General features: G+C 36.2%; 1 protein-coding gene across 3 annotated transcripts in view; it reads left to right on the forward strand.

Annotated features, from left to right (window-relative positions):
• The window catches only part of VIRMA (vir like m6A methyltransferase associated), a 29778-nt gene that overhangs the window by 6106 nt on the left and 8204 nt on the right, over window positions 1-15468 (forward strand). For 2 of the 3 annotated variants that reach the window (XM_062570503.1, XM_062570505.1), the window contains exons 7-18: window positions 30-314; window positions 1056-2208; window positions 3232-3723; window positions 4103-4257; window positions 5659-5741; window positions 8075-8168; window positions 8294-8838; window positions 9453-9688; window positions 10398-10650; window positions 11829-12046; window positions 13562-13694; window positions 14701-14853. In XM_062570503.1, coding sequence (XP_062426487.1) covers window positions 30-314; window positions 1056-2208; window positions 3232-3723; window positions 4103-4257; window positions 5659-5741; window positions 8075-8168; window positions 8294-8838; window positions 9453-9688; window positions 10398-10650; window positions 11829-12046; window positions 13562-13694; window positions 14701-14853 — 3800 coding nt within the window. The remainder of the gene's footprint in view (window positions 1-29; window positions 315-1055; window positions 2209-3231; window positions 3724-4102; window positions 4258-5658; window positions 5742-8074; window positions 8169-8293; window positions 8839-9452; window positions 9689-10397; window positions 10651-11828; window positions 12047-13561; window positions 13695-14700; window positions 14854-15468) is intronic. The other variant, XM_062570504.1, reaches the window with a different exon arrangement.

Raw genomic sequence — 15468 nt, forward strand, 5'->3', positions numbered from 1 at the left:
CTTATTTTTGTATATTTTTCTTTTTTTAGTGGTTGGGGAAAAAGAAGATGATGTTGATCACAGGGAGGATTACTTTGAGCCCATTTCTCCTGATCGGACATCCATTCATCAAGAAAGTCAATATTCTGATGAGGGAGAAGTGGAAGAAGATCAACCAGAGGAAGGAGAGGATGAAGAAGAGGATGTGGATGTTGAGGAGGAGGAGGATGAGGAAGAAGACGATGGGCATACAGTAGAGAGTATTCCTGAGGAGGAAGAGGAAGAGGAGGAAGAAGATGAAGAGGAGGAGGGTGAAGAGGAAGAAGAAGGTGAAGGTAAGTAATCCTGTAAAAATCAAATAAAAAAAAATCGGTTTATAAAATTTTGATGGTTCTATTGTTGTGATGGCTGGGAGTGAAGAGAGCTGGGTCTCATTTTGCACTGGTCACTGCACCACTGCATTTATGGTTCTGACATCTCTCAAGGAGAACAGTGTTTTGCTGTGGAGTATTTATTCCTTTATGGTGAATCTTCCTGTTACTTTCTATAAAAAAAAAAAAAAGGAAAATAGATGCAACTTTTATAGGTGAGAATTAACCTGGTTATTTGTTTTGTTAAGAAAAAGTGGAAAGCTGTGGTATAAGCAATTTCTAAATTAAAAATAAAATTGTTTAACTCACCAAGAATGTGTATTATTTGCCATTAATCTTTATGTAAGAATGTCAGTAATCTCCTTGAATTATCTAAAGTTCCTATCCATGCTCATGCAAATCTAACTACACGTTTTATGATAGATACATCCTAGAAAGAAAATGAGACAATGTTCTTGTTATGATGTGTATCCCCGTTAAATGGACTTTTGTTTTCTGTGTACGTTTAAGTGTCTCAGTTGTTGTATAACAAGTATGTTAACAGGGGGATTCACTTACAGCTGGAGAGAGAAAGCTTCCTCTACATTTAATGTAGGATTGTTTCCTAAATTGTTCTTTTAATTTAGTTTCAGCAGTTTCTCAGCATTTATAAACAAGGTTATCCATAGTTGATTTTATTTCGTAAATGAATCTTTTTCTTCTTAGGAGATGATGGATATGAACAAATCTCAAGTGATGAAGATGGAATTGCTGATCTGGAACGTGAAACATTTAAATATCCAAGCTTTGATATTGAATATACTCCTGAGGATCTGGCATCTGTGCCTCCTGTGACATATGAGCCTTTTGAAAGGGAGCTTGGACCACTTTTATACTTCAGCTGCCCTTACAAGACTGTATTTGAGAATGAAGTTGGTAAAATAAAGGACCAGGACCCAGAAAAAGAAAATTCAGGGGTGGTGGAAGCCTCAGTTAAGTTAACTGAACTGTTGGAATTATATCAAGAGGAAAGGGGTGCGAAGTGGGTCACTGCATTAGAAGAAATTCCAAGTTTAATAGTAAAAGGATTGAGCTACCTGCAAGTGAAAGACACAAAGCAAGGCTATATTACCCAGCTAGTAGACTGGACCCTGCAAGCATTAAGCCTTCAGGTAGCTCTCAAACAGCCCATTGCTTTGAATGTCCGACAGCTGAAGGCTGGGACGAAACTGGTGTCGTCATTAGCAGAATGTGGGACTCAAGGAATAATGGCACTCTTGCAGGCAGGAGTTATTAATGTGTTATTTGAACTGTTGTTTGCAGATCATGTATCATCCTCCCTTAAACTTAATGCTTTTAAAGCTTTGGATAGTGTTGTTAGTATGACTGAGGGAATGGAAATGTTTCTAAGAGGTAGTGTAGATGTACATGAAAAAAGTGGTTATCAGAAACTCCTGGAACTCATACTGTTAGATCAGACTGTGAGAGTGGTTACTGCTGGTTCTGCAATTCTCCAGAAATGTCACTTCTATGAGATTCTGTCAGATATTAAAAAGGTGGTTGACCAATTAGCAGAGAACACTCCTTCTCTTCCTAATCACACTGAGCCAGAGCAGGACCAAGACTTGACAGGACTGGACAGAACCAACCAAGAATATGAAAACGATGTGGAGGCTCCTATGGATATGGATCATCTTTTGGAATCTTCTAATATAAGCGAAGGAGAGGTGGAAAAGCTTGTTAGCCTTCTTGAAGAAATCTTCCATTTGATGGAAACTGCTCCTCATACAATGATTCAGCCACCTGTGAAATCCTTCCCAACCATGGCACGCATTACAGGCCCTCCAGAAAGGGATGATCCTTACCCTGTCCTGTTTAGGTATGACAGCTGGAAGTTCACTTTCTGGTGTGTCTTTCACCCCCCCCCCCCCCCCCCCGAAAAAAAAATTGCTATAGGTAATAATTAGAGATGACCTTGTTGACTAACACTTTTCTAGATTTTTTCTGGGTTTTTCTCATAAAAGTCAGAGAATTGAACAATTAATGTTAACTGTTGATTTGTTGGCTTTCAATCAAGTCAACAGTGCCTGTAATGGAAAGTTAACATTTTGTTATTCCTGGTACTTCAGTCTCACTCACAGATCCTAAAAGCTGTGCTAGGTGCTGTACAAGTGCATAGCTGAAGATTGTTATGGATCTGGAGTTTTATTGCTTTGTGGTCTTGGGATGTGTCTATGCACATGGATAAAACCAAACTGGAATATCTCTGACTATATGCTGAACTGACTAGATATGTAATCCAGACCTTGTTGGAAGTCACGTAGTTGTGTCAGCATATCTTGCTGTTTCAGAGCATGGGGAGAGAAGATGAGGCCTGTCTGCATTCAGCTATATAAAAATTAACATTGGTTAATTCTTTGTTAGAAGGTTTCTATCTAAACATTCTATCTTAACACTCGTAGCTTTTTTTGATAGTAGCAGTGTAGGTCAGAGCTGAATATAAGTATTTAGAAGAAAGCAGCTTTCAAAGTAACCCCTTTCATATGCTTTAATGATTGTTTTCTTAGCACATTAAAAAACTACAAACTCTGTGTTAATAATAATTCAAATACAAGAGATTTAATAGAAGACAAAGGGGGTTTTGTGTAATGATAAGGTGGTTCAATGTTTGTTTTTTTATAATTAGTTCTTTATATGTCAAGGATTTAGGTCTTGTAGGTATTAAAGCAATTATGTGTTATGATTAGAATTTTTCTGCTACTTCATAACTGGTTGTTATTTTTCATAGTCCATAGAAGAGTAGAGACTGAAGCTCGGAAGCATATATTCTTATATTCTGTTACTGTATGGTGTTGACAGATGGTTGTAATATTACTGATTCTTTTCCTGGACATTTTTGCAGATATCTTCATAGTCACCATTTTTTGGAATGCATTACTTTGCTACTGTCTATTCCAGTGACAAGTGCTCATCCAGGTGTGCTTCCAGCTATACGAGATGTATTGCGTTTCCTGGCACAGTCGCAGAAGGGTCTTCTTTTCTTTCTCGCTGAGTACGAAGCAACAAACTTGTTGGTTAGAGCGCTTTGTCAGTTGTCTGATCCGGATCAAGAGGAAGGTCTCCAATCAGACAGTGCAAATGAGGATACTTTTGCCCTGTGGCTCCTGCACTCAACACAGACTTTACAGTGCATTTCTGAATTATTCTGCCACTTTCAGCGGTGCACAGCCAGTGAAGAAACTGACCATTCGGATCTGTTGGGAACACTTCACAACCTCTACTTGATTACCTTTAACCCTGTTGGACGATCTGCTGTGGCTCATGTATTCAGTCTGGAGAAAAACCTCCAAAGTCTTATAACTTTAATGGAGTACTATTCCAAAGAAGCCTTAGGGTAATTTATGTATTTATTTACCTTCTTTAGTTTTTTATATTTAAAAAGTGTCTACGCCTAAAAATAGTTCAGTAAATCTAAAAAGCCTTTAATTCTGTTAGACCATGATCTTTTTACAAAAACTTTTAAGTGGAACAGCATAATAGAAAGTCAGGCCTGTCATTTGTAATCAAGTACCTAATGCCCAGAAATTATGTAGGTCATCCAGAGAGGTGCTATGATGTATGTCAGACTTTTGGCTCATAAGAAAAGATTAATAAGCAGAGTTTTCATTCAAGCATAACTTCTGACTGTGAACAAGGCCTGGGGAAACTGAGCAGTATGAGAAATACCGGTTGCATTAGCTGAGACTTAAAGAAAATCTTTATCCTCGTTTCAGGGACTCAAAGTCTAAGAAATCAGTTGCTTATAATTATGCCTGCATCCTTGTTTTGCTGGTGGTTCAATCTTCCAGTGATGTCCAAATGCTGGAACAGCACGCAGCGCCTTTGCTGAAGCTTTGTAAGGCAGACGAAAATAACACCAAATTGCAAGGTACAGTATATGTCATTATCAACTGAATTGTTTGAATGTATAGAAGAAACCTTTTATGTGTGGGTAATTGGTACTTCACAGTCATCTGGTCTGGATAATGTATGTAACAAAATTCCTTTTCCAGCTGCATCTGTTTAGTTGAGTCACAGAGAAGATGTGTAATTCTTTTCTGTTAATGAGAGTTTAATAGGAAATTCTTTCTAGTTAAAATATTTTTCAAGTGATATTAACTGCTCTGAATTTTGGATAATTACAGGAAGTTTGCAGTTATTTTTGTGTTGAAAATAACTTAGGGCAGCAAGTTTTAGTAAAAATGGACTAGTCATTCAGTGAGCTGGCTTTACCTTGTTTCCTTTGGCGATACAGACTGTAGACTAAGAAAAAGAATGTTCCTGGAACTGTTTTGTGGCAGCTAGACCAACTGGCATGGTCTAAATCCCTATTACCAAAACCTTTGGCCTCCAGATTATCTCTTAGAGACATTTGCTGGCATGTGGTGACTTAGGTCATGCCTGAGTTATTGGGAATGGAGCTGGTCAAACACAATGTTGCTGGAGACCATTCTGGCATATGAGCAGTGAAGCTGTGCTGTGCAGGGATTCTCTCCTCTGCTTAACTGACTAGTATAAATGTACCATTAATTTCTCCCAAAGCTTAAATGCTCTAAAAGAAATCAGAACTCTTTTTAAAGAGTTTTAGTGTGATTTCCTCTTCTGCTGGGATCTTACTCTGTTTCTCTTTGCGTGGTCATTAGACCATTTCATGAGAAGAGGAGCTGGTTTATTAAACCAAATCATGAAGTCAAACTGAAAATCGTTGTCAGTTCCCAGCTGTTTGACCTTTGAACCTTCACATTCTTCTGAATATTTTTTTTAAGGAACAATAGGTTTTGAAAAGTTGCCCAAGAGGTAGGGACATTCAAGTTCTTTTAGACTAAGAGTATATCAGAGGATTTGTCCTACCAGCAGGGATGGGCTCCATTTGGGCACTTAATGAAAGGTTTGGAATTAGTTTGTAACAATATGCTATGTACAACAAGGGAAATGTACTTTGGTCCTTGTCTTTTTATTTAGTGATAAGTGGGACCCTTAGTGTCCTTTATCAGGTATGGTTAATCACAGATAATACAAATAATAAGCTGAAAATTATTTGACTGTTCAACTTGATCTGAGCAGAATTTTATCCATGAAGAAGAGATGGATTGACTATTCTGAAGTCTTACTGTTTTTGGTGATGCTTTTCAGCTGGCTATGACTACAGTGTGTTCCTCAAATTTCACATTTGGGCTTAGCACCTATTTTGTAATTTAAGTGTATTTGTATTTCAAAAAGTTCTATGTTATTAAATGCATTGACAAGATATTTGATTAAATGTAAATAACTTTTTATTTTTTTTCCCCAGAGCTCAGCAAGTGGCTTGAACCTTTGAAAAATCTTAGATTTGAAATTAACTGTATTCCAAATCTCATTGAATATATCAAACAGGTCAGTAAAATACTGATAGTGCTAACTTTTAGTGATGTCCTATGATCTTGCACTTTTTTAAGTTTAGTATTTATCTTCTCATATGTGTACTACAATGATTGCTTAAAAATGTATATTCAAAACATAAGTTTTTATTAAAGCTTATGCTCTAGGCCACTTGTTGCCCTCGCTTATCTTAATGGAACCAAAACTAAGGTAAATGTGAGATGCAAAGTTTATCTTATGCAAACTATCAAGATATAATTTGGAAAAATAAACAGATCCTTTTTATATATACATTTTTCTCTATTCCAAACACTCATGTAGCAAAACAAAATATAAAAACTTTGATTTAAATGATACAAATTTTTGGTTTACAGTGTGTTCTCATTAGTTGAAGAACTTTCAATGTTAGATCTGTTACTATATAGTGATCAAGAATAGCTGCATTGCTGTGATCAAAATAGAAAAGGTATGTTCTAATTTATTACAAAGACTGTAAGTAGGAGCTGACCTGAAAACCACAGATGCAAAGAAGAAATTTAAGAATTTAATTAGAAAAGCTGTCACGTCATCCAGCAATGTAGTGGGGATGAAGAGGCATTCTACAGTTACGTGGGGAAAATATATATATATGTATATATATAAAATCTATAAAATAATAGCTTGTTTCAGTGTTCAAAATTGTACTGCTGCTCAACTTTTTTTGGGTGGAATTGTTGTGGTTGTCTCAGAGACACTATAACTGCTTGATTTTTGGAAGAGTTTGGCTAAAATTACTGGAAGTTTTTTTACCTACTCTGATTTTTTTTCCCCTTCTGTCCATGCAGAGATCCAACCATTTTAATCTTTTAGCTTTCCATAAAACCAGAAAGAAAATCTTGGCCCTGTTTCCTTTTTCTTCTGGCATATTTGTGACTGCTTCCCAAAAAGTGGAGTAACTGAACTTAACTTTTAGAGAATACTTGCAGTAACTAAAAACAGAACTTGAGTAAGTGTTATTCTAAAAAGATGTATTTGCCTCAGGTAGGTTTTTAGAAAAGGGGTGATTAGAACTTAAAATGTTATTCTTTTTAGTATTTTTAATTTTTTAAAGATACGGGACATGATAGATTGTAATTTCCTCAATGCTTAATTTTGTTCATTTGACTTGAAGAATATATTTTCAGTCTTTCCCAACAAAACTTGAAAATTGCACATATCACAGCTTGGTTCAACTTCGAATTTGTGCTCTATTCAGAAGGGACTTCATTCTAAACTTATATTTTTTCCTAATGAAGAAATGTCCAAGGTGTCAATAGAAGGGAGCAGCAGTTTATTATAATCTCATGTAGGGTAAGCAAGTTATTCCAGTGCATTTTATTATTTATTTATTTATTTAATCTTCATAATAACATATCTGAAGAAGCTGCGTAGGGTCTCTATCAAATTCTGAGAATGCACAAAGGCTTACAGAATGGAGCTAAGATATATGATGCATGGAATATTTTAAACCTGAAGTATTTTAAAGGATATGCCTTAGTTGCCTAAACAGGAACAGGTTTTCCAAAGCTGAATACAGAGATCTCTTGGAAGACCAAGTGAAACCCAAGAGAGACTTAGGATAGGTGTGACTTCGAATTAAGCCAGTAATACTTCGTTAGAGACAAGAACCCTAGACTAGTATGTCTCAGGTATGCAAGGAGCCAAATTAATTAATCCAGAATTGAAGTTGCTGGGAAAAGCTTGGATGGCCTTCTGAAAGCTAGATTGTTAGCACACCCTGCCCTGCTTGTCTGCAGCACTCAAAGAACTGCATCTCAAGTCTGTTAATGATAAAAAAATATATAAAAAAAAAAAAAAAAAAAGAGAGAGAGAGAGAGAAGTCCTGTTAAGAATAAGGTGGATCATGTTGTTTTGTGCATGGCCTTGTTCCCAAACTATGCGACTACTCCTTCTTCTGAATCTTTGCTCAATCTTTGCTGTTACAAGTCTTTCCTTTTTTCATTGCCAGTTTGCGTATTGTCATGAGTATACATAAAGTGAGGTGAAACTGATAGCACACTACTTCTGTAAATGCAGCCAGTCAGTATAAAGATGGATCTGCCTCTGGACTGTAGAGACATGTATCCTGGACCTGTGCATTGGGAACCTGGGGTGTAGGGGTGTGTATTATGAGTCTGAAGAGGAGTCAGCATGGGTGCTTGAGCGGTCAGCTACCAGTTCTTGGTATTCTTCATCTGTGTAATTAGATGTCTTGGTGACTATGTAACTGATTGCCAAGCTATGTTTTTATGCCTGTTCAGAAAACTAAGCTAGTAATATATTTGTCATAAAGTTCTCTCTTGTAATACAGTTGTTTTGTTTTGTTTAAGAATATTGACAGTTTGATGACCCCAGATGGAGTTGGTCTTCCTACTGCACTTCGTGTTCTTTGCCATGTTGCATGTCCACCACCTCTGGTAGAAGGTATGACAAATGTCATGTGTACCACTTAACACAGAAATCTCAGATTTTTAAACTGTGTTGGAAGCATGACTGTGATTTCTGTACATCAAATTTCTCTTGGGCAATGTTATTTCTTTTCTGTACAGGTCAACAGAAAGATCTTAAATGGAATCTTGCAGTTATTCAGCTCTTCTCTTCTGAAGGAATGGACACCTTCATTCGGGTTCTACAGAAGCTGAACAGCATACTTATTCAGCCTTGGCGACTCCATGTTAACATGGGCACCACACTCCATAGAGTTACTACTATTTCTATGGCCCGCTGTACACTTACTCTCCTTAAAACCATGCTCACAGAACTGCTGAGAGGTGGATCTTTTGAATTCAAAGACATGCGTGTTCCATCAGCACTTGTCTCCTTACACATGCTGCTGTGTTCTATTCCTCTCTCAGGCCGCTTAGATAGTGATGAACAAAAAATTCAGAATGACATTGTTGATATCTTACTGACTTTTACACAGGGTGTTAATGAAAAACTTACCATTTCAGAAGAAACTTTGGCGAATAATACTTGGTCTTTAATGCTAAAAGAAGTTCTCTCTTCAATTTTGAGAATTCCTGAAGGCTTTTTCTCTGGACTTATACTGCTTTCAGAATTGTTGCCTCTTCCACTACCCATGCAGACAACTCAGGTATAATTCAGACTTATTTAGTTTTTGAAGACTTGTAATTATGCATAACCCTTTAGACCATTCTTATTTGTGGAAAAAACAGAGATCTATGAAAGGATAAATAACAGTTTCTATAAAGCACTTGTGTTCAGACACATTGGTTGGAGATGCATTTCTTCATCAGAAATAAAATTTTTCTTACTTGAAACATCTTTTTAAATTAATAGTTATATGTTTTTCTTTTGGCCCTTGTCAAATTCTCTAGAATTTCATTGTGTTACTTAAATGATTGATTCTGAAGCCTTTGAATTTAACACTGAATGCTAAACTCCTGGTGTATTAAGACTCTCCCTTCTTTTGTCATTAATCTTGAATTTGTTATCTTGAACAAAAAAGTCTGCATAAAAGGTGTGTGACTGCAGGTGTTCCCAAAGGAATACCTAATTTGTTGGAATTACTTTTTGATTTGTTCTTTTATGATCAAATTCTGCTCTGTCATTCAGTGATACTAATGAAAATGGCATTGCATGTTTTTGATGGACACAGTATTTTGTATTTATTTATGCCTTGTGGTAGAATTTAGGTTTTATGATAGAAGTCGAAAGTGAAACCCTTTTATTTTTCTGTTCCTTCAGGTAATTGAACCTCATGATATTTCAGTGGCACTCAACACCAGGAAGCTGTGGAGCATGCACCTTCATGTTCAAGCTAAGCTACTACAAGAGATAGTTCGATCTTTCTCTGGTTCATCTTGCCAGCCTATTCAGCATATGTTGAGACGTATTTGTGTTCAGTTGTGTGACTTGGCTTCACCTACTGCCCTTCTTATCATGAGAACTGTGTTGGATCTGATTGTAGAAGATCTACAAAGGTATTTGTTTTCTGTTGCAGAAATTTTATACTTTAAATTCACCTTTGTTCCATGCAGTAGGTTTATCATGAGAAAAATACTTAACTTTAGAGGTACTGTTTATCCTTTGTGAACTTGAGTGAGTTCTCAGTCCAGTACATAGTGCTTAGTGTTGCCAACCAACACCGTATCTTTTTTTTTTTTTTTTGATATACACAGCTTCACATTGTATGTTTATAGTAAGTGTTTTTAGGAAGGTGTTTTTCAAGTCCCTGTACAACCTTTTCAGTTTATGTGGGCTACTTCTAAGGGATCATTTGAAATAAATAAGAAAAGTAGGCCTACTGTTGGTTGAGTAAAACTTACTCTGTTGGGATGTGCATCTCAGCTGGAAAATATATAGGTGTCTGTAAGCTGGAAGAAGTTGACCATCACCATTTTAGAGGTTATTTAAACAAAGAGTACCATGTGTTTGAAAGCACATCTAATTAGATGCAGTATAGTATGTAAAATGAATGATAGATTAGTTAATTTATAATACAACCAAAAGTCAGCTAGTGGAATTTGAGCAGTTTTCCAAGAATACCAAAACTAGAAGTTTAAGTACGTAAACTAGGTGTTTTGTCTAAAATGCAGAATTATGGTTTGTGTAGTGGTTGCTTTTATAGTTTTAAAAATCACTTTAAAACAGCTTTTCCTACATATTCACAGTGCATTGATTTCCTTTCAGCAGCACAGAAGATAAAGAGAAGCAATACACTGGACAGACCACCCGATTACTTGCTTTATTGGATGCCCTGGCTTCACACAAAGCTTGTAAATCAGCTATTTTGCATCTCATCAGTGGAACTAGTAAAGGTGATGAAAAATATGCGGAAGTTTTCCAGGAGCTCTTGTCTTTAATGCGATCGGCTGGGGACAATGTTATACATCAACAGAGTGCTGAATGTGTAGCTTCCCTTTTGCAGTCCCTCTGTGATCAGGTATTTAAATATATAACACACAATATCTGTGGAAATTTTAATTATAGGAGACAAATTTAGTAAGGTTATTTCTTAGGTGCCTTTTTTTTTCTCAAAAGAAAAGCCCCATCAACATTGTTACAACACAAAAAGAAAAAAATTGTATGGTTGGCTGCTTTCACAGACTTGCTGTGGGTCTTATTGCTCTCTAATGTAAATCCTTTTATTTGTGACATCTCTTTTGCAGTAAACACACTATTCTTATAGGTCATTAGAGATTAAGAATTCAGTAGCACAAAGATTGACTGTCCTTCCAGCTGAGAGGGATGTCCTCTTTCTTTGTTGGAAGATTTTGGATTTTTTTTAATTCAACTTTTGCCCAGTTGAATAAATGTGTCTGTCTTAGCTGTCTAGATGATACCTCTTAAGAATTTATTCCAGGTGTAAAGATATAAGCAAAAAGCAAGAATGATATACTATTACCATAAAATTCCACCATTAAAACAAAGTATCATTACTCAAGCAAAACAAGAAATGTTACGTGGCAATTGATTCATGGACTAGACCAGCTAGTTTTTCATTGGCTGCATGCATAGACTTACATGCTGCTGTCTGTCTTACTAGCTGCACGTATTTGTTTGCTATAGTGCTTACCCATTTATGCAAAAGATATTTTGGCACTGTTGGCCAGTAAAGAGATCAGTCAGGCATATACATATAAATAAGAACTCTTTGCCTATGCAGATTTATTGTAAAATATTGTTTTATGTTGTATAAAATATGGAGGGGACAGTAGATCTTAAACTTTACAGATGGTATTTGCAACCTTTTAATTTTGATGAATATTTTGAAATCAAGGGACGGTTTGACTACCTAAGCAAGAAACTATATGCAAGTATGAAACATTATTCAGTGATAGTTTGGCTTTTAGTTTTGGCTCTGCTCTCAGTTTTTAGCCTATGAAGCTTTTATATTTTTAAAAATCAATAATTGTTTGTAACCTCTCAAAGAATCAAATTTAAAAGGGTACACTGGGTTAGTGTTTTACTGGTCAATAATCAGCTTTGTCAAATACAAGATTAAGATGATAGTGGGGTAGTGAGATAATTTAGTGTTTTCTGGATTAAAGTATGGTTTGTATTTATTGCTGGTATACTGAATATATTTTTTACTATGTATATAATAATCACTTCTTACAGGACATTGCACTCATTATACCAAATTCGTCAGAAGGTTCTGTCTCTGAATTAGAACAGCTTTCCAATTCCTTACCAAACAAAGAGATGATGCCCTTAATTTGTGACTGCCTGATGGAAACATTAACTAATGCTGAGAGCAGTTACAGTTGTCTGTTGACGTGTATCCGAACAATGATGTTCCTTACAGAGCATGACTATGGCTTCTATCACTTAAAGAGGTATGGTGTTTTAAGATAACTGTGACAACTTAAGATTTTAAAAAACTTCTGTAATGTGAAATCAGTGATGTGTTTAGAAAGATTTAGAGATTTTGTAAATTACTACTTCTCTGTCTAAAAGCACAAAAAACAATTGAAATAGTGATGTGCTAGAAAGACAATATTCAATGACAGTCTGCAAGATTTACGGTTTAAAATGAAAAAAAGACCATTGGGAAGACCACTGAGAAGTAGAGGTCTTTCTGTGTGTGTGTGGGTAGGGGAGGATAATCAAACGATCACAGTTTTGATCTAGGTAGGATTTTAAACACTGCAGAGTTCATCGTTTGGGTCCTATAAAGGAAAAGTGCGTAAGCTCTTTTATACTTTGCATGTGAAAAATGAAGTATCTTAACAATGAAATATTAGCAATATCCAACACACCAAGTAAGTTATTGCTGTACACAAATAAGAAATTCTGAGGATAAATCATCTGAACTTTCATTTTCTTGGGGCTTTGATGTTTTACTCTGTACTTTGATCTCCCTTCACTTGAATTTTTTAACTGACAATTATTCCTGTAATATGCACACAGAGGCACTTCTTTCAAAAAAAAAAAAAAAAAAAAAAAAAACAAACAAAACAAAACCCAAAAGCAAAAAAAAAAAAAAAAAAAAAAAAAGAAAAACATTTGTACCCTCATTTTCTTCACTCCAAGGCAAGAGGATTAGAGTAAGATATAGAGCTTTTGTAGTTCCATTCTATGCTATTCCATTTTGAATGGAATATACACGTGCATTGGACAGTACTGTGTCCTTTTGACACTTTATCACTTGTCTTGTATTTGGACTAATTTCTTTCTATTAAGGTGATGTGTAAACAGGCAAAAGTGTTGTGAGGCTCCAGAGGAGAAAAAGGCAGTACCTGGAGCCTCGCCAGTAAAAGGCTATGCCAGCCACTGTTCTATGTGGCGTTGCGGAGTTGTGCCGCTCAGGCTGCAAGAAGCTGCACTATCCACGAATGAAAGATAAGTAGGTTAAAGCTGCTGTTGTTTCTGTGACTCCTTTGCATCTGGCAATCGGCTTCAGTACGTGGCCTTGTTCTTTCTACGTTGATGATTACCTTTCTGGTTTTGTTCTCGTAGTTAAGCATTGTGGGATGCAATGAAATTGTAATGGCAAGCATAGTACCGCTGTACACACGAGACACTTGTTCAAGTGAATATTTCTGTACTACTATCCCTTGTCCACCAGAGCTGGAAATTTCATTTCTTACAGTTTTTAGAGATACTGTTATAGTATATATGACTGTATGTGCAGTCTGAAATATCTGCAGATGCCGCCAGTGAGAACAGCAGGTTAGTACAGAGAAAATAATGAAGCTCCAGCTTCATAATCAAATCCCAACATTGATAATTACCAAACTACCGTACTTGTTTTGTGTATGTTTTGATTTCTTCTTACAGCAAGTTACAGTGGAATGTGTTCACAATATATGTGTTAATAAAGTATTCTCTCTTTTTTATTGTGCAAACAGCTCCCTAAGAAAACACAGCAGTGCTCTGTACACTGTACTAAAGCGAGTAATAAGTAGCTTTAGCAAAGACACAGGTGAACTGGCCTCTTCTTTCTTGGATTTTATGCGACAGATTCTAAATTCTGATACACTGGTAAGTGAGTTTGTGTTAAATACTTAGAAAAATTCAGCTGCATCTCCTTGAAGTCTGCAGTGTGAGATGCATTTAAGAACTCATGTCAGAAAGCAGTTGACTATAGATTGTTGTGTAAACCTTTTCCATCAGTATTTTTAGTGACAGCTTTATTTTTTTAAATAAAAATAATCTGCCAACTTTTGTAAAAGCTGGGCAGATTATACATTTAGTAAGTTTTTCTTCAGTAGGAAGAAATGGTGTTGTGGCCCTTTAAGGAGAAAAGTGCAGTTACTTGTTTTCAAAATGGAAATTATATATTAAAAGAAGTCATTGGCAGTACCAATAAAGGGAAAGGCCTGAGCAAGCATTCCAAATGCTTACCCTGTGCAGAAAAAATATTTGTAGAACTGTTTAAACTGAATTCAATACATCTTATGAAAGCCAAAGTTCACTTATAGTTCTTGGTAGGAACTTTGGAAAAATGTGAAATATTTTAGTCCTTGCAGATTTTCATTTCTCAGGTAAAGTAAGAAAATTGATGGTAAAATATGTAATGTTTATGGGGGAAGAAAAGACTTTTGAAATATCGGTTTTATCTAAGTGTATATATTCAAAACTATCAGTGCTGTAAATTAGGTGTACCAACTATCCTAAGTGAACTGCATGTTCTTGTGTCCAGGTTTTAGGTTCATGTTATCCTGCTAGAGAGTTGCTGGGGTTTTAATTTAAAAGAAAAATAGCATAAATATTTAGTGCAGAAAGGAATCTAAAATATTTATTAGTTCTCTGATACAAACCCCAGCTTATACAGGAAAGGATTGCATTCATTTTGATACAGCAGCTGAACTTCCATATAGGATTGTACTTTATTAAAAATACTTTGCACAATATATTTTTGAAGCAGTAAAAATTACTCTTGTTTTCCTAGATTTGCTCTAATGTACATTTGAATTCTATGGGGTTGCAATCCAGGAGTATAATGAATATTTAAATATACTTATTTCCCACTTGTCATATTTTTCAGGGATGTTGTGGTGAAGACGGAAACCTTATGGAGGTAGATGGATCTCATCCAGGCAGAACACTAGGTCTAACCACAGCAGAGTTAAAACATCTGTTGCAGAACAAAGAAGAAACTCCAGAAAACCTACTGCTTGAGCTGGAGAAACATGTTATGGTAATCACCTTGTGCTGAGAGTGCTTATGCAGCACAAGAACTTAAGTAGTTAATTGTGTGATGAAAGGCAACCAGGGTATACAGTAGGGACCACTGGACACTGAGGAGCTGATTCTTAATGTAATAGCCAGCAGTTCCTGTTGCTCAGCACTGTTGTAAGCACACAGAGCTGAAAAGAATAACCTGAATATGATCTATGGTTTGATGTCCAGCTGGTGAGTAACAAGTGGAGCCCTCAGGAGTCAATACTGGCACCCATATGGTTGGACATTTTCAGCAGAGACCTAGATGATGATACGTGTTCAGCAAATTTGTGGATGACACTAAGCTGAGGTAGTTGCTAATGTGACGAACAGCAGAGCCTTGATCCAGAGGGGCCTGGATAAACTTTTGAGGATTGGATTGACAAGAGCCTACTGTGGTGCATTAGAAAAAATGAAAAGCTCTTCACCTAGAGCAGAATAAACCCATGGCTTGATGCAGACTGAGTAGCCATGGACAGAGTAGGAGCTAAGCTGAAAAGGGCCTATGGTGGATGTCAGGTTGCACATGCTCATTACAAAGAAGGCAGACTGTACTCTGAGCTGTACTGGAAGAAGCGGGGGCAGCAAACCA

This window comes from Rhea pennata, chromosome 2, assembly GCF_028389875.1.
Source record: "Rhea pennata isolate bPtePen1 chromosome 2, bPtePen1.pri, whole genome shotgun sequence".
NCBI classification, from domain to species: domain Eukaryota; kingdom Metazoa; phylum Chordata; class Aves; order Rheiformes; family Rheidae; genus Rhea; species Rhea pennata.